This window comes from Ichthyophthirius multifiliis (assembly GCF_000220395.1).
Source record: "Ichthyophthirius multifiliis unplaced genomic scaffold scaff_1120509249452, whole genome shotgun sequence".
Lineage (NCBI taxonomy): Eukaryota > Ciliophora > Oligohymenophorea > Hymenostomatida > Ichthyophthirius > Ichthyophthirius multifiliis.
Window position 1 is genome coordinate 27,102 of NW_004087697.1, and position 25,743 is coordinate 52,844.

General features: G+C 18.9%; 8 protein-coding genes across 8 annotated transcripts, besides 36 other annotated features; 3 read left to right on the top strand and 5 right to left on the bottom strand. All coding sequences in view use genetic code 6, as the record gives it.

Annotated features, from left to right (window-relative positions):
* Window positions 1–398: 398 nt before the first annotated feature.
* Window positions 399–436: a microsatellite.
* Window positions 399–438: a microsatellite.
* An 811-nt stretch (window positions 439–1,249) lies between these two features.
* Window positions 1,250–1,295: a microsatellite.
* Window positions 1,296–1,698: 403 nt separating this feature from the next.
* On the bottom strand, window positions 1,699–9,419 carry IMG5_005490 (hypothetical protein; the record flags this gene model as incomplete). The annotated part of the gene is made up of 15 exons (XM_004039883.1): window positions 1,699–1,723; window positions 1,782–1,949; window positions 2,114–2,173; window positions 2,218–2,548; window positions 2,597–4,127; window positions 4,169–5,377; window positions 5,464–5,864; window positions 5,915–6,163; window positions 6,222–6,231; window positions 6,616–6,860; window positions 7,083–7,457; window positions 7,569–7,725; window positions 7,775–7,981; window positions 8,940–9,223; window positions 9,299–9,419. The coding sequence occupies 14 exons, from the start codon at window positions 9,417–9,419 to the stop codon at window positions 1,862–1,864; spliced, it is 5,268 nt and encodes a 1,755-aa protein (XP_004039931.1). The 3' UTR covers window positions 1,699–1,723; window positions 1,782–1,861.
* Window positions 6,182–6,217: a microsatellite.
* Window positions 7,504–7,567: a microsatellite.
* Window positions 9,420–9,638: 219 nt separating the features above from the next.
* Window positions 9,639–9,709: a microsatellite.
* A 55-nt stretch (window positions 9,710–9,764) lies between these two features.
* Window positions 9,765–10,485, top strand: IMG5_005500 (phosphopantothenoylcysteine decarboxylase, putative; the record flags this gene model as incomplete). Its single annotated transcript, XM_004039884.1, has 3 exons — window positions 9,765–10,106; window positions 10,161–10,298; window positions 10,366–10,485. 3 exons carry the CDS (start codon window positions 9,765–9,767, stop codon window positions 10,483–10,485), a joined length of 600 nt encoding a protein of 199 aa, XP_004039932.1.
* Window positions 10,486–11,099: 614 nt separating this feature from the next.
* Window positions 11,100–12,080, bottom strand: IMG5_005510 (hypothetical protein; the record flags this gene model as incomplete). The annotated part of the gene is made up of 3 exons (XM_004039885.1): window positions 11,100–11,166; window positions 11,221–11,324; window positions 11,397–12,080. The coding sequence occupies 3 exons, from the start codon at window positions 12,078–12,080 to the stop codon at window positions 11,100–11,102; spliced, it is 855 nt and encodes a 284-aa protein (XP_004039933.1).
* Window positions 11,176–11,224: a microsatellite.
* Window positions 11,198–11,236: a microsatellite.
* Window positions 12,081–12,288: 208 nt separating the features above from the next.
* Window positions 12,289–12,354: a microsatellite.
* Window positions 12,299–12,331: a microsatellite.
* Window positions 12,355–12,666: 312 nt separating the features above from the next.
* Window positions 12,667–12,915: a microsatellite.
* Window positions 12,809–12,919: a microsatellite.
* Window positions 12,823–12,919: a microsatellite.
* Window positions 12,907–14,369, top strand: IMG5_005520 (hypothetical protein). The gene has a single exon (XM_004039886.1). The coding sequence runs from the start codon at window positions 12,995–12,997 to the stop codon at window positions 14,156–14,158; it is 1,164 nt and encodes a 387-aa protein (XP_004039934.1). The 5' UTR covers window positions 12,907–12,994; the 3' UTR covers window positions 14,159–14,369.
* A 223-nt stretch (window positions 14,370–14,592) lies between these two features.
* Window positions 14,593–14,643: a microsatellite.
* A 20-nt stretch (window positions 14,644–14,663) lies between these two features.
* Window positions 14,664–14,741: a microsatellite.
* Window positions 14,668–14,728: a microsatellite.
* Window positions 14,698–14,785: a microsatellite.
* Window positions 14,698–14,786: a microsatellite.
* Window positions 14,717–14,786: a microsatellite.
* A 363-nt stretch (window positions 14,787–15,149) lies between these two features.
* Window positions 15,150–15,304: a microsatellite.
* A 71-nt stretch (window positions 15,305–15,375) lies between these two features.
* Window positions 15,376–15,501: a microsatellite.
* Window positions 15,502–15,737: 236 nt separating this feature from the next.
* Window positions 15,738–15,788: a microsatellite.
* A 66-nt stretch (window positions 15,789–15,854) lies between these two features.
* On the bottom strand, window positions 15,855–16,823 carry IMG5_005530 (hypothetical protein; the record flags this gene model as incomplete). Its single annotated transcript, XM_004039887.1, has 5 exons — window positions 15,855–15,861; window positions 15,933–15,973; window positions 16,169–16,250; window positions 16,498–16,626; window positions 16,765–16,823. The coding sequence occupies 5 exons, from the start codon at window positions 16,821–16,823 to the stop codon at window positions 15,855–15,857; spliced, it is 318 nt and encodes a 105-aa protein (XP_004039935.1).
* Window positions 16,824–17,461: 638 nt separating this feature from the next.
* Window positions 17,462–17,501: a microsatellite.
* Window positions 17,490–17,539: a microsatellite.
* Window positions 17,540–17,720: 181 nt separating this feature from the next.
* IMG5_005540 (hypothetical protein) lies at window positions 17,721–18,175 on the top strand. The gene has a single exon (XM_004039888.1). It carries the CDS (start codon window positions 17,736–17,738, stop codon window positions 18,102–18,104), a length of 369 nt encoding a protein of 122 aa, XP_004039936.1. The 5' UTR covers window positions 17,721–17,735; the 3' UTR covers window positions 18,105–18,175.
* A 149-nt stretch (window positions 18,176–18,324) lies between these two features.
* Window positions 18,325–18,381: a microsatellite.
* Window positions 18,327–18,352: a microsatellite.
* Window positions 18,340–18,381: a microsatellite.
* A 2,046-nt stretch (window positions 18,382–20,427) lies between these two features.
* Window positions 20,428–20,468: a microsatellite.
* Window positions 20,428–20,470: a microsatellite.
* A 691-nt stretch (window positions 20,471–21,161) lies between these two features.
* Window positions 21,162–22,035, bottom strand: IMG5_005550 (hypothetical protein; the record flags this gene model as incomplete). The annotated part of the gene is made up of 3 exons (XM_004039889.1): window positions 21,162–21,613; window positions 21,669–21,849; window positions 21,901–22,035. 3 exons carry the CDS (start codon window positions 22,033–22,035, stop codon window positions 21,162–21,164), a joined length of 768 nt encoding a protein of 255 aa, XP_004039937.1.
* Window positions 22,036–22,079: 44 nt separating this feature from the next.
* Window positions 22,080–22,133: a microsatellite.
* A 44-nt stretch (window positions 22,134–22,177) lies between these two features.
* Window positions 22,178–22,232: a microsatellite.
* Window positions 22,213–22,260: a microsatellite.
* A 183-nt stretch (window positions 22,261–22,443) lies between these two features.
* On the bottom strand, window positions 22,444–23,083 carry IMG5_005560 (hypothetical protein; the record flags this gene model as incomplete). Its single annotated transcript, XM_004039890.1, has 3 exons — window positions 22,444–22,637; window positions 22,760–22,856; window positions 22,933–23,083. Coding segments are annotated over 3 exons (442 nt in total), but the record flags the coding sequence as incomplete, so codon positions are not given.
* Window positions 23,084–23,268: 185 nt separating this feature from the next.
* Window positions 23,269–23,352: a microsatellite.
* Window positions 23,353–24,215: 863 nt separating this feature from the next.
* Window positions 24,216–24,271: a microsatellite.
* Window positions 24,272–25,444: 1,173 nt separating this feature from the next.
* Window positions 25,445–25,480: a microsatellite.
* Window positions 25,481–25,502: 22 nt separating this feature from the next.
* Window positions 25,503–25,569: a microsatellite.
* The last annotated feature ends 174 nt before the right edge of the window (window positions 25,570–25,743 follow it).

Sequence of the window (25,743 nt, forward strand, 5' to 3'; positions counted from 1 at the left end):
ATTGTACTGTTTTAAATAAAGTTTAATAATATTTCATTATCTTATATTAAAATTCAAATAATTAAATTGTAGATTAATACGATTATATAAATAAATATATATTTAATCAAAATATAATATATTAGGATATTTAAATAAATAATAGTGAGTAAAAAATACTTTTTTTCTTAAAAAATTCTCAAAACTAATACCTTTAATTGAATTTTAATATAAGTTTTTAAATATAGGAATAATAGGGAAGTTCATTTTATAATTTACATTTATATTTTATTTACTTTGCGATAATTATTATAATTTTTTATTCATTTTTTACATTATACTTAAAAGTAACTAAAAATAATTATAGTTTAGATAATTCAAATATATAATAATAAAATTAAAATGAAAATTAAGAATTGAATAATTAATAAAAAATAATATAATAATAATAATAATAATTAAGTATTTAAATCTAAAATGAAATTAATATGTGTACTGAAGGTGATGTTTATGAAACTTATTAATAAAATGATTCTTTTAAAGAATAAATTTGTGCTATTTGTTCTTAAGATTTTGATTATAATAATATAGTTAGGAAAACTAAATGCAATCATTTTTTTCATGAAAAATGTTTAGTCAAATGGCTTCATTAATATATAAGTTGTCCAATGTGTAATTAAGATATAAATGTATGATTTTTGATATATATACATATATATATATATTAATTTATTATTTCCATTTATTTTTTTATTATGTTACAATAATTTTTTATTTAAAATTTATATTTTTTTTTTTTTTTTTTTTTCTTAATTTTATATTTTTTATTATTATTATAATAGAAATATATTAATTTATCCATTTAAGTAAAATATAATTATTTTTTATTTTTTAATTTTTTATAAAAAAAAAAAGAAATTTTATTATAAACAATTTTATATATAATTATAAATAATAATTTTATATTATATTGCTTTTTATGTAAAGAAAATTAAAAAATATTTTGTTTGGAATAAAATATTTTAAATTAAGCTATAAATTATATATATATATTTTTATCCTTAATAAATTAACATATGTTATACATTTTTTATCAAATTCTATATGGTCAAATGTTCTCGGTTCGTCTATTTTTTTAACTAATAGATTCTTATTATTATATATATTCTTGTTTAATATTATCTTTTGAATCTATTTTTTAAACATTATTTAATGATTAGATATCTCCATTTATAGATTAATCTTTTTTTTCATTTAATAACTTGTTTGTTTTTTCTAATTTTTTTTAATATTTTTCTATTTTCTTTTTCATATTTCTCTCTTCGATTTTTTTTTTTATTTATTCTTTTAATTTTGCCTATTTTTTAATTTAAGAATATTCACAATCTTTTGCAAAATTAACATCCATTAAATTACTATTTTATTCTAAATATTAAAACATACCATTAAATTCCTTTTTTTTATATATTTAGTTAAAAATAAATATATAATAAAACTTTGTTGTAATCATATTTGGGTTTCAAGAATACTTCTTTATATTTATCAGCTAATTTTTATATGTATTTATTTTTTAATTTATCGTTTACTTTAGATATAAAATTAAATAGTTAAGTATTTCCTTTAAATTAATTATATATATTATTGATTGTTTCTTTTAAATAATAATATATAGCATTAATAATAAAAGCCAAATAAGAAACGATTATAAATATAAAAAATAATGCTTAAAATTCAGTTTATTCAACTTTTTTTAAAAAAAATAATATAAAAAATAAAAAAATAATAAATTGGAAAAAAATTACTTGAAACTATATAAAGTAAAGAAATCAAAATAATACATTAACTAATAAGATTATTTCTTTCTAAATTATTAAAAATAATATCAGAATAAGGATGTTTGGAATTATGATAAGCTAAACTAATAACCATTAGACCAAAAGACATCAACAACTAGTTTTTAATAGAAAAATCTAAATAAACAGAAATAAGAATCATTATAAGTTTTCTATAAAAAATTAAGAATTCGTTTCCTATGGATTATTTAGTATAACCTCTTAGTAAAAATCCATAAGCTTCAATGTATTCTTTTGTAAAAAGTAGTTCTTTTTTTTCAGTTAGGTAATGGTATAATTACATAGGGCAAATTATTCCCCATATAAGTAAACTTGGTAATGCAACAAATATTATAAATTACCTATTTTATATGGTAACATTTTTTTTTATTTATTTTATTTTTACCAGTGTGTTTTATCCCAACATTTTACATCGTAATCCGCTTTTAAAAATAACATAGGATTATCATCATCGCCTAAGTTTACACATTTATATGCTTTTAAAGTTAAATCTAATATTTTTGGTAAAATAGTGAATTAGATTATAATTGATGACGCTATAAGTTTATTAGTAATTTCTTTTTTATAAAAGGAGTCCTTAAAAGCTTCATTTCCATATTCTATATAGTAAAGAATAACCCAGAAAATAACAACAAAAAAAACTAGTATAAGAGGTGCTAAACTAATAACAATAGTTTAAGCAAAATAAACTCTAATATTATTATTTAAGAAAATTGCTTAAAAAGAAAAAATATATAAAAAGAAATATAATAAAAAAAGCATACATGCTTTATATAAACAATTAAAATTAAACATTTAAAGACTTGCAGCTGCCAATTCATTTTAAGTAGAAACAAAGCTGACAATTTCTTAAGGTAATTAGAAATTAAAAGTAGTAAAAATGAATATCGATTGTATAAAATTCATCATCATTTTCATCAAAATAGCAGCCCTTTTCATCGGTTATTAATTCTGTAATAAAGTACTCCTAATAGTCCAACAAACCTAAATAAAAGCTATAACAACAGTAAAAAAAACTCTAATCCAATATATATTATTATTCGTACATTATACACAGTATTAATTCTAATAAATAGCAAATCCTTCAATACAATAATCACATAAATTCCCAGTATGACCCTTATTGCATTTTCCTACAAAATTATATTCTGATTAAAATGAAAGGTCTATATAGCCTAAACAAACGCCTTTTTTGGGACATTTATGGAAATGCTTTTTATATGAATCTAGTCTCCAATATTCTGGTAGAGGTCCCATAAAATAACCTCCTTGACATAATGAAACCTTATTATCACATTTTTAGCATTCTCCTCCTAGTTAAATGTCCTAAGTATCATCAAGGGAAAATTCATAGCGAGGACATTCATAGCATGTATAGTCGTCTTTCATTATTTCTCCTCTGGAACATTTTCGCAGTTCCATTTAAATTGTAGCATCTGAACTTTCTCTTAATTAAGAAACTATATCCATTTAATTTTGGAGAGATCTTGAGTTAAATTCCAAATGTGTGGTGTTTTTTTTATAAATTTAATTATCTTCTTATAATATTCGAACGATTTAGCGATTTAATCTGAAGGGAATTCCATTTGTGATTACTGAAAGTTCTATTATACTACCAGGAACTGTTATTAGTTTTAATCTTTTGAAACTAAAAATACCTTATTGGGCAAATTCTTCACCGTTTATAATGAATATCTTTTCCCAACCAGTATCATCTTTTGTTAATTTGGCGATTGGAATCATTGTTATTTTAGATGAATTATCGCTTTTGATCCTATTGTCGTAATGATCGACTAATGCAAATGATAAATTCTCAACTTTTGTAGAATTTACGACTTTGTAGTCTTCTGGACTTTACCCACTAACAAAATTATCAATTGCAAAACGAGTTATTATTTCACGTCCTTTCTATATTTAACGGTTAAAACAAATTGAATTTTTATATGTATCTTATATTGTGTCTACTTTTATAACACAAACAGCATATGAAGCTATGTTATTTCCATATACGGCCTTATTATCTTTAAATTCAAAATTACTTTCTATATGTAAAGGCTTATCATTCCATTAAATGCCTCCACCTTTTAAAGTAGCAGTGTTAGAGTAAAATTTTGCGTTGGTAAATTTAATGACACAGTCTTTATTTATTCGAGGGCAGTTGTATAGGACCCCGCCCCCGATACCACTTTCATTTTTCAAATATATTATATTTAAAGGCTAGTATGCTATGTTTGATTAAAATAATGTGTCTATTATGTTTCCAGATATATTTCCTGATAAATATATGGCTCCTCCCTTTTTTTTATTTTTATTTGTATTTGTTTAGTTTTTTTTACTTAATATGCTTTATTATTTTCAAAAACAGAATCTTTTATATTTATTAAGCATGGTACTGTTAAATAATCATTGTCAATTAAAATAGCAGATCCTTTATGGGCTAATAAATTTTAAAAACTAGTATTTTATATTTCAATATTATCACACATTTAGCATTCAAAACCTTAACTTTAGATGGCTATTTCACTAAACTAAAATTCTTAATTTTATTATTCTATATTAATAAACTTAGATCCTTAATCAATTTTAAAATTAAACACATTTAATCCATAGATAGAATTTCCGGTTATTTTTGAAAATTCACAGCCAGAAATAATAATATTTCGGACTCCTTAAGCATATATATTGCTTCCTTTTTATTAACTTATAGACTCTTGGAAACTGCTGCTTATAATTTCTATTTTACTACTTAAAAAACTATATATGTTTCCTCCCTAACTAATTACTTCGTCACTAAAAAAATGGCAATTTTTTATTTATAAAAAGGCTTCAAAACCACTAAAAATACTTCCTCCATTAAAAGCCATTCCATTATTAAACTTTGTATCTTCAATCTATTTTTTTAATTTTTTTTTTTAAATTAATATATATTTATTTACAATTGTATTTCCTTCTGAAATTCTAATAAATCCTCCGTTAATTTAATAAATATCAGATTTATCGATATCAGTTTTTAAAAAACTCGAGCTTTTAATAATAATAAATGATCTAATAGCTCTAATCCCATAACTCTATCTAGAAGCGTAATTGTCTGAAAAAAAACAAGATAAAATTTCTCCAACCCCCTCAATAGAATAAATAAGGGAATTTCCATTTGATATATTTTTATTTAAATGTATAAATTTAAGATTAAACTTTCCTATATAATTAGAAATAGCACTGGCTAATAAAAGAGATTTATTTTCTTCTATAATACTTTTATCTAAATCCATAAATGAAGTTGAAGAAAAGATGCAGCCACCATTTTCGGCTTGATTATATTAAAAAATAGATAACTTATCGTTTAATTCGCTTTGAGAAAATAAACTTATTGCTCCCCCTGCATATTAGACTATGTTTTCCTTAAATTATGATTAGAGTATGTTTATTATACTATTCTTTTCCGAATATATACAACCTCCGGAAAATGCATTGTTTTTCTCACATATTATTTTTTTTACAGTTATTGTTGAGATAGCACTAACAAATATGCCTCCTCCATGAGATGCCTTTGATTTTAATTTTTGTAAAAAAAATACATATATAAATAAAAGAATATATATATTATATATTTATAAATATATATATGATATACAATATTTCTATTTAATTTTATTGAATCAAATATAACATTCGAAGAATTAACCATTATAGGAGTTGAATAATATTAATAATTTACAACAAGTGAAGGCTATGCTAGTCGAAAATCATGGATATATGTATTATTTGTAAAGTTAGATTATTTTATTTCCGTGTTTTAAGAGTTCAAAATTGAAATACAGCTTATCATTTTTGGAATATTATTTTATATTTATGCCCCTTGTATTTCTACAAATTTACTATCCATTATATTTATTATACCATTTTAATATTGGGAATTTTCAAAGGCTTTAATATTTATTATTTCAGTTTTTTCAGCTGTACTTATTATATCAATTAGACTTTCTTTAGATTTATTTTGCTTTATTTTTATGCCTTTTAGCATTAATTTAGAAACTATATCATATTTTTTTTAATTTTATATTTGTATTTTTTTTATATATTACCGTTTGAGTAATGTGTAATTAATTTTCCTTTGTTATCATAAAAATCAATAAAATTCTCATCAGCTTCATCACCTTAAATTGTTATTTGATTCATTCCATTACTTTTTGCTAAAATACCTAATTTATCAGTTGTACATATATAACCCCAAATTCCTTATTTATTGTTTGAATCAAAATAATCATTATCATTATTAATAAATTAATTTTAATTTAATTATACAATATCTCCTCCAATTAAATGTATCATACCTAATTAATTAAAAGAAAAAAAATAAAAAATTATTAAAAATAAATAAATATATTTTACATTTTCCATTCTAATTAATATTATTAGAAAATATATTTTAAGTAAAAATAATTTAAAGTTAATCCGAAACACTTAATTAAACATCTTTAGCATTGGGCCCTGCTCCTAAAGCATCAAATTCATAATAAAACTTAAACAATTAAACAAGTACAATTTCCGGATAATAACTATAATAAGTTTTAAATTTGATATTTTTTTCGATTTGACTATCAACATATTTCTATGAAACTTTAAAATTATTATTCAAAAACTGATTTTTTTCTATCAAAAATCTCATATTTCCCACATTTATATAATCTTATAAAGCCAAAACATTCATGCTTATAATTGAATTAGTTTATTTATTTAAATAAAGATTTGAAATAATATTTTATCTTGTAATATATTCAGGTACTCCTTCATGATTTTTAAATAAATTATTTTAAATGAAAATTCCGTGAAAGCTTATACTCCTGAAAATATTCAAACTTGACCCTATGTAGTAATCTCCAGTTGAAACACTCCAGTTTTTATCAAAAGTATTCCCAATAATTTATATTTTATCACATAAATCTAATAAAACAGCAGAACTTTCCTTCATTAAAAAACCTGAATCGGCTATAAAGCCTTTAGAAAGCCCTAAATTATAACCTTTTTTGTCTATTTTTGTAAAAAAATAATGAAAGTGACTATATTAGGATAGAAAATATGTATCAGAGTGCAAAACGCCGTTTTCTTCAAATATATTATCAATAATTTTTACGTTTAGTGCTCCCAAAACGTATATTCCGCTTGACCAAGTAGAAAGATTATTAAAAAATTTATTTTTTTCGAATTTTATTTCGAATGGATTCATATCAATGCATTCTTTAATATTATTACCTTTGTATCCTTATGGAGCTTGAAGTTCTTTGCTCGCATATGTTTTTATATCTTCATCTAATTTGATATCTTTGGCTTTTTGGATACCTGAATCGGTAAATTCGCCTTAGAAAAAACACTGAATATTCACTATAGCGAAATTAGTACGACATCCGTAGTTTTCTTGGAAAATATTCTCTTTTAAATAAATTGGACCGCAGTAGTTTTCTGTATAAAGAGGTCCTTTTCTCATTATACGGATTACAGAACCAGCCATTAATCCAAAATTCATTTCGAATATATTTTTGTAAATGAAAATTTCACTTTTTTTATTTATTAAATCAATATGACTTAACATAAAATTTTCTTTAGTTGTTAATGCAGGTCCTGAATTACCTTTTTTTTTATATTTTTATTTGTTATTTTATATAAAAATATTTTTTATATATATATATATATATATATATATATATATATATATATATATATATATATATATATATATACTTGTATTATTTAAAAATTTGCTATTTCGGATGTCTATACGAGCTAAAGTATCTATTAAGACTATATGAGAGTTTAAAATATCTGAATAATCTGTTAATTTTTACGAGTATCCTGGAAACCATAATTTCTTTTAGGAATCACCTTCTACATATCCAACCTTTTTTTAAAAAATAAAAATATTTATTAATAGAAAAAATGAATATTACCATTTCAGAAGTATAAGAACAAAAAAGAGCTTAAGTATGTAAAAAAGGAATAGCTTTAGAAAAAATCGAATTATCAATAATTAATTCTCCTGCAAATTACGCTAATCCTATGCTATAAACATTAATAGTAAATGGACTTTTTGCCACAAATTTAGCATGATTTTCTACTCGCCAAAAAGCGTCGTTAAAATTTTCAAAAGATGAATCCTTTATTTAAATTAAGGATGCTTTTTTTCCTTCTTGACCATCATAAAATTAAGAAAAAGTCGTTTTTATATTATTATAATAATTCGAGAAATACACAAAATTATTCAAAAAACCATCTAGAAGAAAATTATTTCTAAAAAAAGTGTTCTATATATTAATTTAGGCTGTAAAAGAATATTAAATGATACTTCTAATAGTATTATAGCCATAGTTTTTGACAAAATCATTCTCTTTTTTATATACACCGGGAAATATTCGAACGTTCTAAATATTTACATTTATAAAATTTAATTATCCTTATAAATTTTGATCTCCGACTATATCATAATCAATATTAAAAAGACCAAAATATCTATAAGTATATTTATGTTAGTCTATTTAAAAATCAAATGAAGCGTTAAGTTTTATAGCTTAACTTTTTAAATATTGGCCTTCTTCAGTATTTTAAAAAGTTCTTTCTTCTGTATTTAGGAAAGAAATCAAAGGAAAACATAAATCTTAGTAATATTATCTTAAAGAATGTCCTTTTTATTTTTTTTTATAATAGTTATTAATTTTTATTTTTACTATCAGCGTTTTCTAAAGAATCAAAAGCATCTTAATTTAATTAAAATGGAGTTTCTTCATCTGGTTTGTAAATACAACATTCTAAATCCCTCAAATAAGTACAATCGCTTTTTAAAAATTCCTAAACGGCTTCTTTTCCTTCAATAATGACATCTTGTAATTAAATTTTCATAGCTAGAATATGAAAAGAGAATTTTTTGAAAACAAGAGTTGCTTTTTCCTCATTTTGAAAGCATATATTTTAATTTTGTAGACTATTTTCAGTACATTTTAAAGGAATGATTTTCAATGAAACGTTTTTTCGGGCAAAAAAATGCAATGGCTTTTTCTCATCTATTAATTTTTCTTATAGAATACACTCCTTATTTTTATTATATTCATTTATAAGTACTTAAAATGTGGTTTTTTAACTTTCTTTTCCTTTCAAAAGAATAAAACTTAAATTTAAGTTGTATTGTTTTTCGTATTTCTTTTCTGTAAAAAATAAGGCGTTGAATAAATTATCATATGGCTTTTCTAAACTTCCATCCATATTTTTTTTGCAGGCGTTTTCGTAATTCTCACATACACATTTTCCTATTTGAAAATGCTTTTCGCAGTTATTTTAGTTGAGAGGACTTGTGACATTTTCTTAGCATTCCTTATTTGCATCAGCACTTATATATATTATATCATCTATAATTTAAGAATTTACATCTATATCTATAAATTATTGTTTTTTTTTTATAACTTAAATAATATTTTTTTTACAACTTTATGAACAAGGTACTATAGGAGGATTTTGTTAGTCAAATTAGGTTGGAAGAGGAGGAGGGTAATAGCCTGTGTTACAGTATGCACATATGTAGTTTGGTTTTTGATTTTCATCCATAGTATTATGTTCGAGATAATATTTACAGTTGGTATGACATTTGTTTTTTTCAATACATGTTGTATCGGATAATTAAAATAGTTAATCATATGGTGATTATTAGCAATTGAATTAATAAAAATATAAATGAATCAATATTTGTATTATTTATTTTATAAATTACTTCATTGTGTTTTATTTTTTTATTTAAAATTTTTTTTTTAATATTATTTCAAACAACAAATTTTAATTATTTTTTATTATTTGTTATTTTTCAAATTTTATTCCTTATTTTAATATTTTTATTTTTCCTTTTTTTAATATTTTTTATAGGTTAAAATACTATACAAATATAAGATTATAAAAATGGAAGATTAAAAATTAAATTTACTAATAGGTTTAAGTGGTTCTATTGCAGTAATAAAATTATAGGAAATCCTTGAAAAGCTAATAAAATCAGAAAAGTTTAATATAAAAATAGTTGCGACATAAAAATCACTTACTTTTTTTGACTATGCCATTCAATCATACATAGAATAAAATAAATTAGAAATATTTACAGATGAAAATGAGTGGGGATAATGGAAATAACGAGGAGACCCTGTTTTACATATAGATTTAAGAAAATGGGCTCATATTTTTGTTATAACCCCTTTATCAGCTAATACTTTAGCAAAAATAACAAATGGAATATGTGATAATTTATTAGTAATTAAAAATTATATTTATTTTTTATACTAATATAATATTTTTTTTAACAAGACAAGTATTGTAAGAGCATGGGATTTAACTTTAGATTCCAAGTAAATATTTTTTAGATATAATTAATAAGATACTGTTTAAACTATTCTAAACAAACCAATTATAGTTGCTCCTGCAATGAATACTTATATGTATAATGTATTTTGATGTTTTATTTTTATTTAATATTTTATAAAATATATTAAAATTTATTAAACAAAAAAAGCACCCTATAACTCTAAAATAATTAAATAAACTTAAAAAATGGAATTTTATTATAATGGATACTTTAGAAAAAATTCTTATGTGTGGAGACAAAGGTATTTATTTATAACAAAAAGATTGAAAAAATTTAAATATATTTTATTAAAAAAAAAGGTCTGGGAGCAATGGCTACTGTAGATGATATTTTTAATTTAATAATAAATGTATATAATATATTAAAATAATGAACTAAAATATTTTATTAACTCAATATTATTTTAAAAAATCCATTTATTCATGTTGATTTCTTGCTTTATTTCCTTAAATGAGTATCCTAAATTTGCTAATCATTATTTTCTTATTTTCTTTTTCTTGATCTAGTAAGAATATATTAACCACTATCTTTAATAGCAAAAGCTTACATCATAGATTAAAATTCATCAAAATCAATAAGTCCGTTACCATCTTTATCAACTTCTTTCACAATACTTTCCCATAATTATTTATCAGATTCATTGATATGATTAGAAAGTACTTTACTTATTTCTTCAGCGCTAATTTTTTTATCTCCGTTAGCGTCAAAAAGTTCAAAAGCTTACTACAAAATTTGTTTATTTTATAAGTATTTTTGATCCATTGTTACTGAAAGAAACTCATTGTAATCAATTGATCCACTTTTATCAACATCAATTTATTCGAATATTTAATCTACACATTTTGTAGCTTATAGTTCTCCCATTATTTCTTTGTATCCAGTCAATATTTCTTCTCGGCTTAATTTTCCGTCTTTATTTACATCTAAATGTTAAAATAAGGAGGCTAACTATATTTATTTATATATTTTTGTTTTTTAATTTTAATTTTTATTTTTTTTTACTTTTTCTTTTTCTTTTTCACACATTAAATGCGAAGAAATAAATGAAAATGCAGCCATTTATAGTTTACTTTTATACTAAAAGTTTTTAATACAATTTAATTTATCTTTTTTATTTTTTTTTAAACATAAAAATATATATCATACTATTAATTTTTAAATAAAAAATATATATTTACTTTTTAATAGAATGGAATCAACCTTAATATCTACAATATTAAAGAATTCACTTTAAAGAGCTTGTTAACATGAAATTCTATTATTGGGATTTTTATCGAGCATTTTTTTTAATAAATCCTAACATTATAAACTTACATTATTCCAAATTTTCTATGTATAAGGCACATTATTTTTAAGAATATTTTTGAAAATTTCATCTTAATTATCCCCATCAAAAGGCACTTCGGCGCAAATAAGTAAATAAAAAACTACACCTAAGGACCACATATCAACTTTTTCATTATATTTTTTATTTTAGAGAATTTCTGGGGCAATATAATAAGCGCTTCCTACTCTTTCAGTTAAAGCCCCTCCGGCTAAATTCTATACACTAGCTCCCCAATCAAGTAACTTTATTTTATTTGTGGAAGGATTTATTATTATATTTTCAGGTTTTATATCTCTGTGTATAATGTTTTTCTCATGCGCATATTGCAAGCAGGATAATATTTATTTTATTATCTCAGCTATTACTTTTTCGGTAAATTATTGCTGGTCTACTATGTGATTGAAAAGTTCAACTCCTTCACATAGTTCAGTTATTATATATATATGGCTATTATCTTCATAAAATTCGAAGATTTTTAAAATGTTTGGATGATCTAGGGTTTTAAGTATTTCTATTTCTATATAAAAAGAATCATCTAGTTTTTTTTAAGATGTTTTTTTTATCATCTTTAGAGCACGCTTATTCATTGATTGTTTATGTTCAACTATAAATACTTGACCAAAACTTCCGGAAGCTAATTCTTTTTATGATATGTTGTAACTCTAATGGAGTTATTGAATGCTTTCTAATATTTTTTTTTGAACAAAGGATGAAGGCTATATTTGCAAATTTTATTACATTTGTTTTATTTTAAATTGTTTTTTAAATTAATTTTTATTTTAAATTGCTTTTTAAATTAATTTTTATTTATTTTTTGATAAGAAATTATAAGAATCTATTTTTTTTATTTTATAACTTTTGCCTTGTATTAATAGTTAGATATTTTATTTAAATATATATAAAAAAAGAAAATAATATATTTGGTAATAAAATATAATAGTTATGATAACTTCAAATAATAATAATAAAAATTAAACTATAAAAAAATATTAATACCAATTAATTTAAAAAATTTACATTATTTTTTATATTAATATATTCAATAAAATAATTATTAAAAAATCAATTTTTAGTTTTATTTTTATTTACTTATTATTACTTTTACTACTTTTCATCTTATTTTTTCCCTTCATTTCCTTCTTTTCCTTCTTTTTTTTCTTTTCCTTCTTTTCCTTCTTTTCCTTCTTTTCCTTCTTTTCCTTCCTTTCCTTATTTTCCTTCCTTTCCTTATTTTCCTTCTTTTCTTTCTTTTCTTTATTTTTTTTCTTTTCCTTTTCCTTCTCCTTTTTCTTCTTCTTCTTCTTCTCCTTCTCCTTCTCCTTCTTCTTCTCCTTCTTCTTCTCCTTCTTCTTCTCCTTCTTCTCCTTCTTCTTCATCAATGTCATACTTATCATTAAGTAATTCTTCAGGAATAGGTATTTGTCTTAATCTGTGTTATTCAATTGATTAATGTCTCGATTTTTCTATTTCTTCAATTTTAATTAAAAGATCGATTTCCTTATAATATTTTTTATCATGATTTTTTTCTAAATTATCAACATTTTAAAGGTTAATAATTTCCCAATCACCTCCATACCTCTATAAATATTCTCTTCTTCTTAACCATTTCTTATGTATTTTATTTCTTTCAAAAAATTATTCTTTAAGTAAATCTATTTTTTCTCTTTATTTTTATTATTCTAATTCTTTCAATTCTTCCACTTTTCTTTTTCTCAATTCAATTCTAATTTTCTCTAATTCAATTTATTCAGGATTTAGTGTTCTTTTTTCATCAAAAAAATGTTGAATAAATTATTCATTCTTATTTTTTAAAGCTTAGTATAAATGGGAATTTTAATATTCTAGTTCAATTGCCTTATTAGGATCTTCTTTTTAATTTTTCCATCTTTTATAAAATGGATATCTGTAAATTTATCTTAAATAAGCCGCATCTATAGGCTATTATTAAAATTTAAGTAATTAATTCGCATAATCGCTATCAGCATAAATACCTCCAAATACATTTTTATTATAGAAATATTTTTGGTTTAAATCACAAGGAGATTCGAATGTAATTCCTCTTCGAATAAATATTTCCCGCATAAAATCCATATGTTTCATTCTTGCATTTTCTCCTCCTCCTACATTTAATATTTTATTTGTTATTTTTTCTATTCTCATTATTCCAAATCTAATAAATCTTCCTACATCTCTACATGTTATCCATTCATATTCTCTATTTAAATCAAAATGGAAATATCTAGGATCTAATTACCCTATATCTAATTTACTATCTTTTTATTTATTTTTTTCATAAATAAATAAAAAAAAATACCGCATATAGGTGCTAAACGCATTATAGTATATGGAATTCCGGAATCCTTTATAATTTATTCAGCTTCTAACATTGTTTCTGCAAAATGGTCTCCTTTTATTGGATTTGGCGTATCATTTATTGTAATATAAGGATTATCACGTCTATCTCCATAGACACTCATACATGAAGGGAAAAACAAATGCATACCATAGACATTGAAAAAAACTTATTTAAGTTCCTTTATAAGTAATTTTGTTTATTATATATTAGCTAAACGTGAAGATTAATAATTTCTTCTATCAATTAATTTGTTATGATTAAAAAAACTTGCTATGTATTTTATATCTTTTTCTTTTTTTAATTTAGAGAATTCCTATGGAGATTATAAACATGCATTTATATATTTAAAGCCTAATTATTGACTACTCCCAGGAATATGAAGGTATGTTTTAAAACTACTATCCACTCCTATATAATCTAATTTAAATTCGCTTGAAAGTACGGATTCCATTGTACTTCCTACATCTCCACAACACCCTAAAAATAATAATTTAGGGTTTCTATATGTGTTTATTTTTGTATTTGAAGCATAAAGTTTTGAGAGCATTTTTTTTATTTTGGTTTAAAAAAAAAAAAATAGAATTTGTTTTTTTATTTTTTTTATTTGTTTGTTTAATAATTAAATATCTTAACTTTTTTTTGTAAAAATTATTTTTGATTTTAAATAAATTTGAATACTTTAATTGTTCTTATTTAATATAATATAATTTTATATAATATAATTTTTTATAAATTAATTTTAAAAATAAATTATATGTTTGCTTTATTTTTCTATTTATTTTATTTTTTTACAATTTTTTATTTTTTTACTATTTTTTTATTTTTTTGTTTTATTTTATTATATTTTATTTCATTTTTTCATTTTATTATATTATATTTTATTTTGTATTTAGAATCTAAAAAATATATCTTTATATTGAAAAAACAAATGTTTTAAGTATATTTTTATTTCTATTAAAAAAAAACTATAACAATTTTATTAATATTAACTATTTTATTTTATTCAAAAATTAGTTTATATTTTTAAAAATTAAAATTTTTAATCTTTATTTTCAAATTAAATCATCAAACGGAGTTTTTTCTTATTATTAGTTAATATTTTATTAATTACTATTTAAAAATGGATTATTAGCATATCCCATTTATTACTATTGTTATTAATTCTATTATTAATAATTGCCTCCTCCCATATATCCTATTTATTAATTATTTTAAATTTATCCATAACCTCCCATTTAACCCATTTGACCCATTCCTCCTACTTATCCCATTCCTCCTACTTATCCCATTCCTCCTACTTATCCCATTCCTCCTACTTATCCCATTCCTCCTACTTATCCCATTCCTCCTACTTATCCCATTCCTCCTACTTATCCCATACCTCCTACTTATCCCATTCCTCCCATATTTCCCATATTATTTACTGCAGGAGTTTATCCTATAGCTCCCATATTATTTGCAACAGGCATCTATCCCATGCCTCCCATTTATGCCATGCCTCCCATTTATGACATGCCTCCCATTTATGCCATGCCTCCCATTTATGCCATTCCTCCCATTTATTACATTCCTCCCATTTATGCCATTCCTCCCATATTATTAACACCTTACATTCCAAATTATTTAATTTGATTATTTGGTTATTCCATTTGATTATTAACTAATCCCATTTAATTATTAATCAAATTCATTTAATTATTAGGTTAAGTTATTGGATTTATTTAAGTTTATTAAGCAAGCATTTAATTTTAAGTTATCATATTACTATTTTATTAACCAAAAGCATTTTAGTTATTTTATAAAGGACCTGTATCATATAAATCCATTAAATTTAACTATTATTACTATTGTTATTAATTTTATTATTATTACTCTTATTAAGGTTATCCGAAAGAGTTAGATTATATTTATTATTACATCTTTCTTGCATATTCTTCTTCATCTGCTGAATCTTCAGAATCTAATAAATTATTGTTATAATTATTTTAGTTTCCTTATTAATTATTTTGATTTAAATTATTATTATCATACTCATCGAAAAAATCAACTTGATACTATTAGTTATTGTCTTACTAATACATTTATTGTTAATTGTTAGTTTATAAAAAATCATTGTTATTATTTTATTTGAAATTCTAAAAATTAAAATCATTAAATCCATCACATGCCTAGCCTTATCCTCCTTAAAAATCATTAAAATCATCAAAATTAGCCTTCTTTTTAGCTGGTTAAGTATTTGTTTTAAAAGGATTTAAATTTTTATTTACAGTTTATGCATAAGGATTTTTTACATCTTTTATATCCAAATTAGATTTGTTTTCTGATCTTCTATCATTTCCATTAAGATTACTTTTATATAAAATATATATTTTAATAGTTTGTTTTTTTGTTTACTTATTATTAATTCTAAAATAACTTTCAAAGGGAACATTATTTATTCTTAAAAAAAAATTTTCCTTAATTTGTTAAATTGTAAGTATATTGTTTCCTAATTATAAAGGAAAATTTAACATATCAATAAGTCTTTTTTATTTATATTAAATTTTTCAATAAAGATTAATTAAAATTATAAAGTATATAAAATGAATATAATTACTGTTTTTTATCATATATTAATTTTTTGTTGTGGAGAATTTTACGCTTACCACTTGCAAAAGATACAAATACTTCTAATATATGATTTTAATCATCAATTGAAAATGTCCAAACATATTTTTTTTTTGACCTTTTTTATTTTTTAAATAAAATATATTTTTTAAAATGAATAGATTATAGATTTTAGAGAAATAAATTTTTATTTAAATAATATAATTTTGGTATTATTTAAAATAAAAAAATATATAATATAAAAGAAAATATATACATTTTAACTCTTTTTCCTACATCTAAACATTTAACTTCAATTGGAACGATTTTTGACATTTTTTTTAATTTTTTTTTTTTTTTTCCTTTAAATTTTAATTATATTTTATATAAAATAAAATAAATTATAATTATTTTTTTTTTATTCATAATATTTGTTAAAGAAAAAAAAAAAAAAAAACTAAAATTATTTGAAATAAAAATTACAAAATTAATTATTTTTTTTTATTATTAATTTTAATAAATATATATCATAAAAAATTATATATATTATTAAATAGTAAAAAAAAAATGAGCATTTTATACTTTGTGATGATATTTAGCCAAATTTGATTTAAAATTTAATAAATAAATTAATTTAAGATTGAATATTTCTCATAAATTCTATCTTAAATTAATATATTTATTCATATTTTAATGATATATCTTTCGAGATAAGGTTTTACTGAGAAATGCATAAATGCTCATAATTAATATTATAAAATAATAAATGAATAAAATATTTTTTATTAAAATACATATATTATAATATAATATTTTATGGATTATTATATAAATATATTTAAATATTAAATTTAAATTTGATTTGAATTAATGTAATCTTGATTTGAAAAAAATAAAAAAATAAAGTTTCTTAAATAAAAAAAAGAACATATAAGGAAAAAAAAAAATATATATATTATTATAATAATGTCTATAATATATAAAAAATAAAAACATATAATAAAAATATAATAATTTTTTTATAAAATATTTGATTTTTTTTTAAAAAATAAAATAAAATATTAACAATATAAAAAAAGGAAATAATATAAAAATAAATAAAGTAAAATAAAAAATATGATTTTAAAAAGACCATTTACATTTTGGTTTGTTTCCGAAAAAGTTGAAAATTAAGACTCATATTAAAATTAATTAAAATAAATAGGCACATTTTCAACAGCTGAAGATTTTTGGGCTTATTATTAACATATGGTACGTCCTGATAAACTTCCTGAAGGAACAAATTTTTATTGTTTTTAATAAGGAATTAAACCAATGTGGGAAGATCCAGCAAATTAAGGAGGAGGTAGATATTAAATGAGAATAAAGATTGAATATGCCAATAAATTTTGGGAAGATTTACTATTAGGTTTGATAGGTGAAGAATGTGAATTTGGAAATTATATTAATGGAGTTACTTTATAAGTAAAAGATAATTAACATATAGTTATTTAAATTTGGGTTAAAAATATATCATAAGATGAGAAAATAAATTTTAAACTTAGAGAGTTTTTCATATTAATTTTAAATTTATAAGAAAACTCTCCTATAGAATATAGAGATTTTCCTAAAAAATGAGTATTTTTTATTATTTACAAAATAATATATAAATACTTGTTGTTTTTATATATATAAATTAATTTGTCAGTAAAGAGAAAAAAATTAAATAAATTTTAATTTTTAATTAGAATTAATTAATTTTGATATTTTTTGAAAATATTTTAAAAAAACAAAACAAAAAAATTTAATTAAAAAAAAAAAATAGATATTTTTAAATGAAAATATTTTCATTTCTAATTCAAAAATAAAAAAATAAAAAAATAAAATCAAAAACAATAATTAATCTAAAAACAATTAAACCATTAAAATTTATAAACATAGACAAAAAAACAAAAATATAAACATATATTAAATAATCAAATATAAAAAAATAGGATTAAAATATACATTAAATCTATAAAACAATTTATATAAATATATAAATTTTAAATTATTGAAAATTAATATCATAAAATTTATCTTTTTATTATAATTATAATTAAATTTTGTAAAAAAAAAAAAAAGTTCCATATTAATTCTTTTAAATAAATTATATTTTAATAAATAAAAATCTTTTTTTTTCCATTCTATATATACTAATAATACTAAAAAAAGATATATTATAAAAAATATTATTTATTTGAATATTATAGAATATTAACTAATCACAATTACATTAATATATATTGATTTTATTAATAATAGAAAATAAAAGTTAACCGCCTTTTAAAGGAATTTATTATTATATAGTTTACATTATAAATGATTAGATTTTCATAATTATATTAAAAAAAAATATTATTAGTCTATTAAATTATTAAGGCAAAGCATTTTTAATTAATTAAAATACGTGTTAAAATATGGAAAAATAAAATTAAAATAAATGCAAAAAAATTAAAAATTATGTCATAATAATCATTATTTTTTTAAATAAAAAATAAATATAAGAAAGAAAAAAAAAATTGTATTAAATAATAAATTTATTATTATTTTTATTAATCTCATTAATTATTTAAACAAAAATAAAAAAGAGGTTTAATTTTGCTTAACTTCAAACATATATAAATTAAAAAATATTATAATTATATATATGTTTATTAAAAAATAAAATATTAATAACCAAAAAATTATAAATATAAAATATAATAATTTAGTTAATAAAAATGACAGTAATTTAATAATAGTAATAATAATAACACGCTATATTATTAAGAAAATAAATGTTTTCTTTATAAATATCATGTTTAGAATAAATTGAAAACAACATAATAATAGGAGATACGATTGGAAATTTATATATTTATTATTATAATTAATAAAATTCTAATTAATGCTTTAAACTTCTATTTTTTTATCATAAAGCTCATTAAGGGGTAAAATAATTAAAAAAAAACTCTTAAAATTAGCTTATATCATGTGGATTTTAAGATAGAAAATTAATTCTATGGGAAGTACATATGAATTTTGAGAAATTAGTTGAATCCAGAGTTTTTAAGACTTTCATTTATTCACTCTAAGTAGCGAACCAAAATATATATGTAGCCACATTAAAAAAAATTTATTGTGTAAATATGAATGATTTAAGCATAAACCAAAAATTTACTATTGAAGATTATTAATAGGTAGATTTTATGTTTTCATGTATATTTTAATATCAATATCTTACTTTTAATTATTTGTTTGCGGGTGTTGATTGTTATAATAAAGATAATTATTTTATTTCAATATGGGATTTAAGTGATAACTTAAAATAAATACAAAAAATAGAAAAAAAATAGAAAAGTTTAGAAAATTCATTTTTTGATTTAGATGATTAATCTTTTTTTTAAACAAAAAATAATTAATAATGTTAGACCAAAACATTCGTTTAAATTAATTAAATTAATTTCGCTCATAATTCCAAAATTAAATAAATATAATTTTCTATTAATAATAATAAATTAATTTCACTAAGTTTTACTGAAATTAATATTTGGAATACTTTTATTGAAAACTAATTAGTTTTTTAAATATCTTTTGCTTCTATTAATTAACCTTATACGGAATTTTTATTATAAAACAATTTCCTTATTCTTATTGTTTAATAGGAAATTTTCAATATAAATCTTTAATAATATAAAGTTATTTATTAACAAAATCTTAATTCAAATATAAATATGTAATAATATATTGTTGAAGAAATAAAAAATAATTTTTATGTTTTAGAATAATAATAATAATAGTAACATTAAATAAATGAAAATAATTTAATTTTTGATAATAATAATGAATTTTAAAAATTAATTAAATGGAATAATAATGGAAAAAAAAATAATAATTAAAATAATAATATAATAATTACTAATATTTATAAATATAGAAAAAAATAAAGAAAACTAAAATAAAAAAATAAATATAAAAAAAATTCATAATAAAGTAAAAGTATAATAAATGAGCATTTTAATTATGAAATAATTACTATAGATTCTAATTAATGCTTGCATATGTGGAAATTAACTTGATTTTTAAATAAAATAAATACAAAAAACAATATAAAATAATAATAAATAATAACTAATACTAATTAAATATATAAGATATTAAAATATTTATAAAAGAAGTACTAATATACTTAAATATATTAATATATAATAAAATTGTGATTTTTATTTTAAAAATACAAAATCTTATATAATTTTTGCTTTTATATTTCTACTTAAAAATATCTTAAAAAAATATCTTTTATAAAAGAATTACTAAATTACTAAATAAGGAAAATAATATACATCTATTTTAGATATTTATTTTATATATTAAATATATAATTATTTAAAAATTAATTTAATATTTATTGTATATAATTAAATTAATTTTATGCCTATATATTTAATATTTTATTACACCACATAACATAAATCACGTTATTTAAAAATTTAATTCTTTAATTATTATAAAATATGAATGTATTTTTTATTATTTTTTTTAATATCTTTTTTATATATATATATAAATAAAATTAAAAAATAAATAAATAAATAATTATTTGCAATCATTTATAAAAAAATAAAAGTTTTTATAATTATTTTTTATATATATTTATAAATACAAAATATATATTCATCCCATATGTTTGTAATTATATTCTTTTCTTTAAAGCTATCTAGTTTTGAATAAATTAGTTTCTCTATGAAAAGGAACTTTAGTATTATAATGTATTCTATATTCAGAAAGTGTTCTATTAGCTTTTAATAAAAAAATATATATATAATAATTATTATATATTATTATAAAAATTTTACCATTTAATATTTTATCAGGTACCCATCCAGTTCCATCAAAGCATGTATGATTTTGTTAAAATCCAGAAGTCTTTGTGAAATTTTTTTATGTTTAAAGCTATTTATCAGTTTCTCTGTAGGTAGGATTTACTCTATTTTTTGGATTTCTGAACGTATCTTTTGTTTATGAAACCCAATCTTTACTTTCAACTTCAACTGCAGGATGATTAGTAATAATTGTTTAACATCCATATTTATGAGAATAAGCTTTTCTTGAAGTGTCTTTGAAGTCTAAATTTAATTAAATTTTTCTATTTTAAATTGTTTATTTAAATAAAATTATTACCATGGCGTCTATAATTAAATCCAGTAGATGCTAACTTAAAAGGATTTTATGATAATTTGGGATCATCTAAACATTTTTAAGTTATTTTGCCGTATGAAGCACCATATTCATTATTTGGCAATAGTTAAGGAATATATCCAGCATATCCTGGAGGTACATGACTTTTAGGTTCAAGTGGTTTCTTTTTTTTTTTTTTTGAATTTAATTGTTATTTAGTATTTTTTTTTTTTACATTTGACCAATGACTAACATAAGATGTACGATAAAGGTTTTCCTTTGTCCATTTTGAGAATTTTTCATTAGAAATTTAATTTTTTTAATATTTTTAAGTTTTCGCAGGATCATAATCGTATGCGTATTAACTCATTTTTCTTTCTTAGTTTTTTTTTTTTTTAATTGAAAAATATATTTTTTTTATTATTTTTTGTAACTTAGTTTTTATATTTATTTATAACATTATTTTTAATGTTTTTATAGTTTAATTTTTTTTTGTTTAATTAAATAATTTGTTAAAAAAAATAAAATAAAATATAGTTAAAAAAAATATTAATATATTATAATTAACTATTATTATTATTTTAATTTCTATTAAAGCATTTATTAAAATATTGGATTTTTTTAATAAAATAATTTTAATATAAAAATATAAAAATTTATTGTATTCTTTAAATTAAATACATATTATAATTTATGTTTTTGAAAATATATATAAAAAAATGGTATTTATTTGATTTTTATTATGAAAAAAATAATAAACAAAAAAAACTTTAATCTATAAGAAAATGCTCAATTTTTTTTTATTATTGATCATAATTTTTGTTATTAGTTCTTTTCATTTTTATTTTTGAAGTCTTCGACTTTTACATCATCAAAATAACCATCATAAAAATCTATACTTCTATATAACGATAATCCTAATTAATTATGATAAAAAATAGTTTAGGTTGAATTTCTTTTTTCATTTTCAAGCTAAATTAAATAAATAAATTTTTATAATGTAATTATATTTTAATTTTATATAGAAAAAATATTATTTATATAAAATATTTATATGTATTTTTTGTTTTTATATTTATTTATTATTTCTTTACATTTTCAAAATATATAAGACAGCAAAGTAAAAATGGACTTAAAAACCAAAGCATATTCCATGAAAAAGATCCAATATGCCACCATTAACCATCATATCTATTTTATTTTATAACATAGATAATTTAATTTATTGAAAAATATAATAATTATAATAAAATCTTTAAATCTATACTGATATTCCCAATTTTCATATGCAAAAACTTATTAAACTTCAAAGGGATCTTTATCTAAATGTCTAAATCCTCCTATTGCGTCAGGATATGCATCAGGAAGATAATGGTAACAATAATATTATGATGGAGGTGATTATGCATTGGGATTACCTATATAAAATAAATTAATAATAATATAATAATTCATATAATTTTTATTTTAAATGAATTTATTCAATTATATAATTTTAAATACCCATTAATGCTCTTCCACAAGTATCATAATGATAATGCCTTGATTATTATTAAGTTAATAATAATTTATTATAATTTTTTATTATTCTTTTCATATTTTTATATTTTTTTATTTATTTATAATCAAAAAAATATATATTTTTTCTTTATATTTATTAAAAAATATTTTTTTATGTTCTTGATATATAAATCAATATATATAAATATGTTTTAAAACAATACTTATTTTTAATTTAAAAAAAAAAAAAAAAAAAATTTAAATGGAATAAATAAATTATAATCTTCCATATCTAAATTCTTAAGTAAATTAATATGGCTATAAATTAAATTATTAAAATAAAAATAAAGAACTCGAGGATTAATATGTATTAATTTATTTTAATAAAATAAGTATATAATATTCAATTTAAAAATTAAACTGAAAAAAAAAAATATTCATAAAAATTTATTATTTAAAAATTAATATATATATGACAAATTACATTTATTTATATTATTTTAAATTTAATAATAGAACTGTTTTGATTCAGCTTAAAAGATACAATGTAATAAGGTTTTTATATCAGAAGTCTAAACCAAATATAAATTTGAAAATTAATAATATTAGTTTAATGAAAACACTGGAAAAAAATAAAAAAATGAAGACTTTATAAAAAATTATTTTAAATAAAATATATCAGAATATAAACCTTTAATATTAAATGAAGAAGAAACATTATATGAAAAATCAAATAAAGAATAAAAATTTAATGATGAAATATTTTTTTAATAAAATTCAAATATTATTTAAACTGATAATATTTATAAGTAATAAGAATAATAATATTAATCGTCTTAATAACCTTTTAAATAAGGATAAAAAGATATTTTTTATGATGAAAATAAATAAATTGTGCAATAATAATCTGTTTCAAACATATTGAATAACTATTTATCATTATAAACTTAAATTCAAATATAAGAAAATAATTATTAGTATTTTAATTCGGAATAAAAAGTCGAATAATAAAACTAAATTTTAAACATAAGGTAAAATTTTGAAAATAATGAAAATTAAATTTAAGAAAATAGAATTTTAAACAAATAAATTTCAGAAAAATAAATAATTTCTAATATAAATAATAAAATTTATTAAGAAAATACTATTATAAACAATATTGAAATTAATAATAATAATAATACTAATTAAGATCAAATAATAGCTTAAAAAATTTTGAATATTTAAGAATTAAAATCATAAATTTAAAATTGTATTTCTTCAAACGAACTACTAAATACAAAAAATTTAATTTTAGAATTAATGAATAGATTAGACGATTTATTATAAAATAACTTTTTTGAAAATAAAGAAAAATTTTTATAAAAAATAAATAAAAAATTATTCAAATTATTATATGAATAACGAAATTTTTATTTATTCTATTTATACATAGAGAAAATATATAAAAAACTTAAAAACTAAATAAAGGAAGTATAATAAAATTAAAAAACATGCTAATCATTTAAATAAGAAAATTAAGAATTTAAAAATGTTTTAACAAAAATAAATGTATAATATATGTAATAATAAGAAAATATAAATAATATTCCTGAAATAAATTAAAGTATATAATAAGTAGAACATAAGTAAATATAAATTGAAGATTTTTAATAAATCAATAACTAAAAATTAAACAAAATAATTTAATTCAAAAATAACCAAGAAAATGAAAAACCTTATATAGTAAAAGAAAATTAAATTATTTTCATTAAAAAAGATTTAGATAAAGAAAATATTCCTTAATACCATAATAATTAAGTTTAAATATAAAAAGCATATGAATCTATAAAAATTTAATAAAAATTGAATACGCAATAATAATAAGAGAAAAATAAAGAAGATTTTTTTAATTTTACATTTTAATAAACTATTTGTAATACTGAAGAAAATATAAAAAGTAATTTTAATTAAAATGACTTTGAAATAAATAAAAAATATAAAAGTACTTCAGAATTGTATAAATTAAAAATGTAATTTTTTAATAAAGCAACTAGAATAAAAAAATAGCTTCCACCTAATCATTAAGGAAATTCTGTTTTAATAAGTGATATGTGGAATGAAGCATAATAAATAAATGAGAACTAATGGGAATAATATATTAATAAAAAATATAATATTTGAATATATAATAATAAAAATTGGATATAAAAAAATAAATATATTTGATACTTTTAAATTTTAAAAAAATAAAACAAATTAAAAAATTTATATGTATAAAAAATAAAACATTAAGAAAAAATAAAAATAGATATAAAGAATAATAATAATATAAATTTATTATATTAAAAAAAAATTATAATAATAATAATAATAATAAATATAATAATAAAAATAATAATATTCATTATATTAATAATAATAAAAAAATATATTTAAAAAAAAATATCTTTTTAAACTTTTTTTATTTTTGTTTTAAGAATTTTATTATAATATTTTAAAGTTTATTTTATTTTATTAACTATTTTTAAAAATATTATTTTGTTATTTAATTTTCTTGAATTATTATAATATATGTTATAATTAATATATATATATA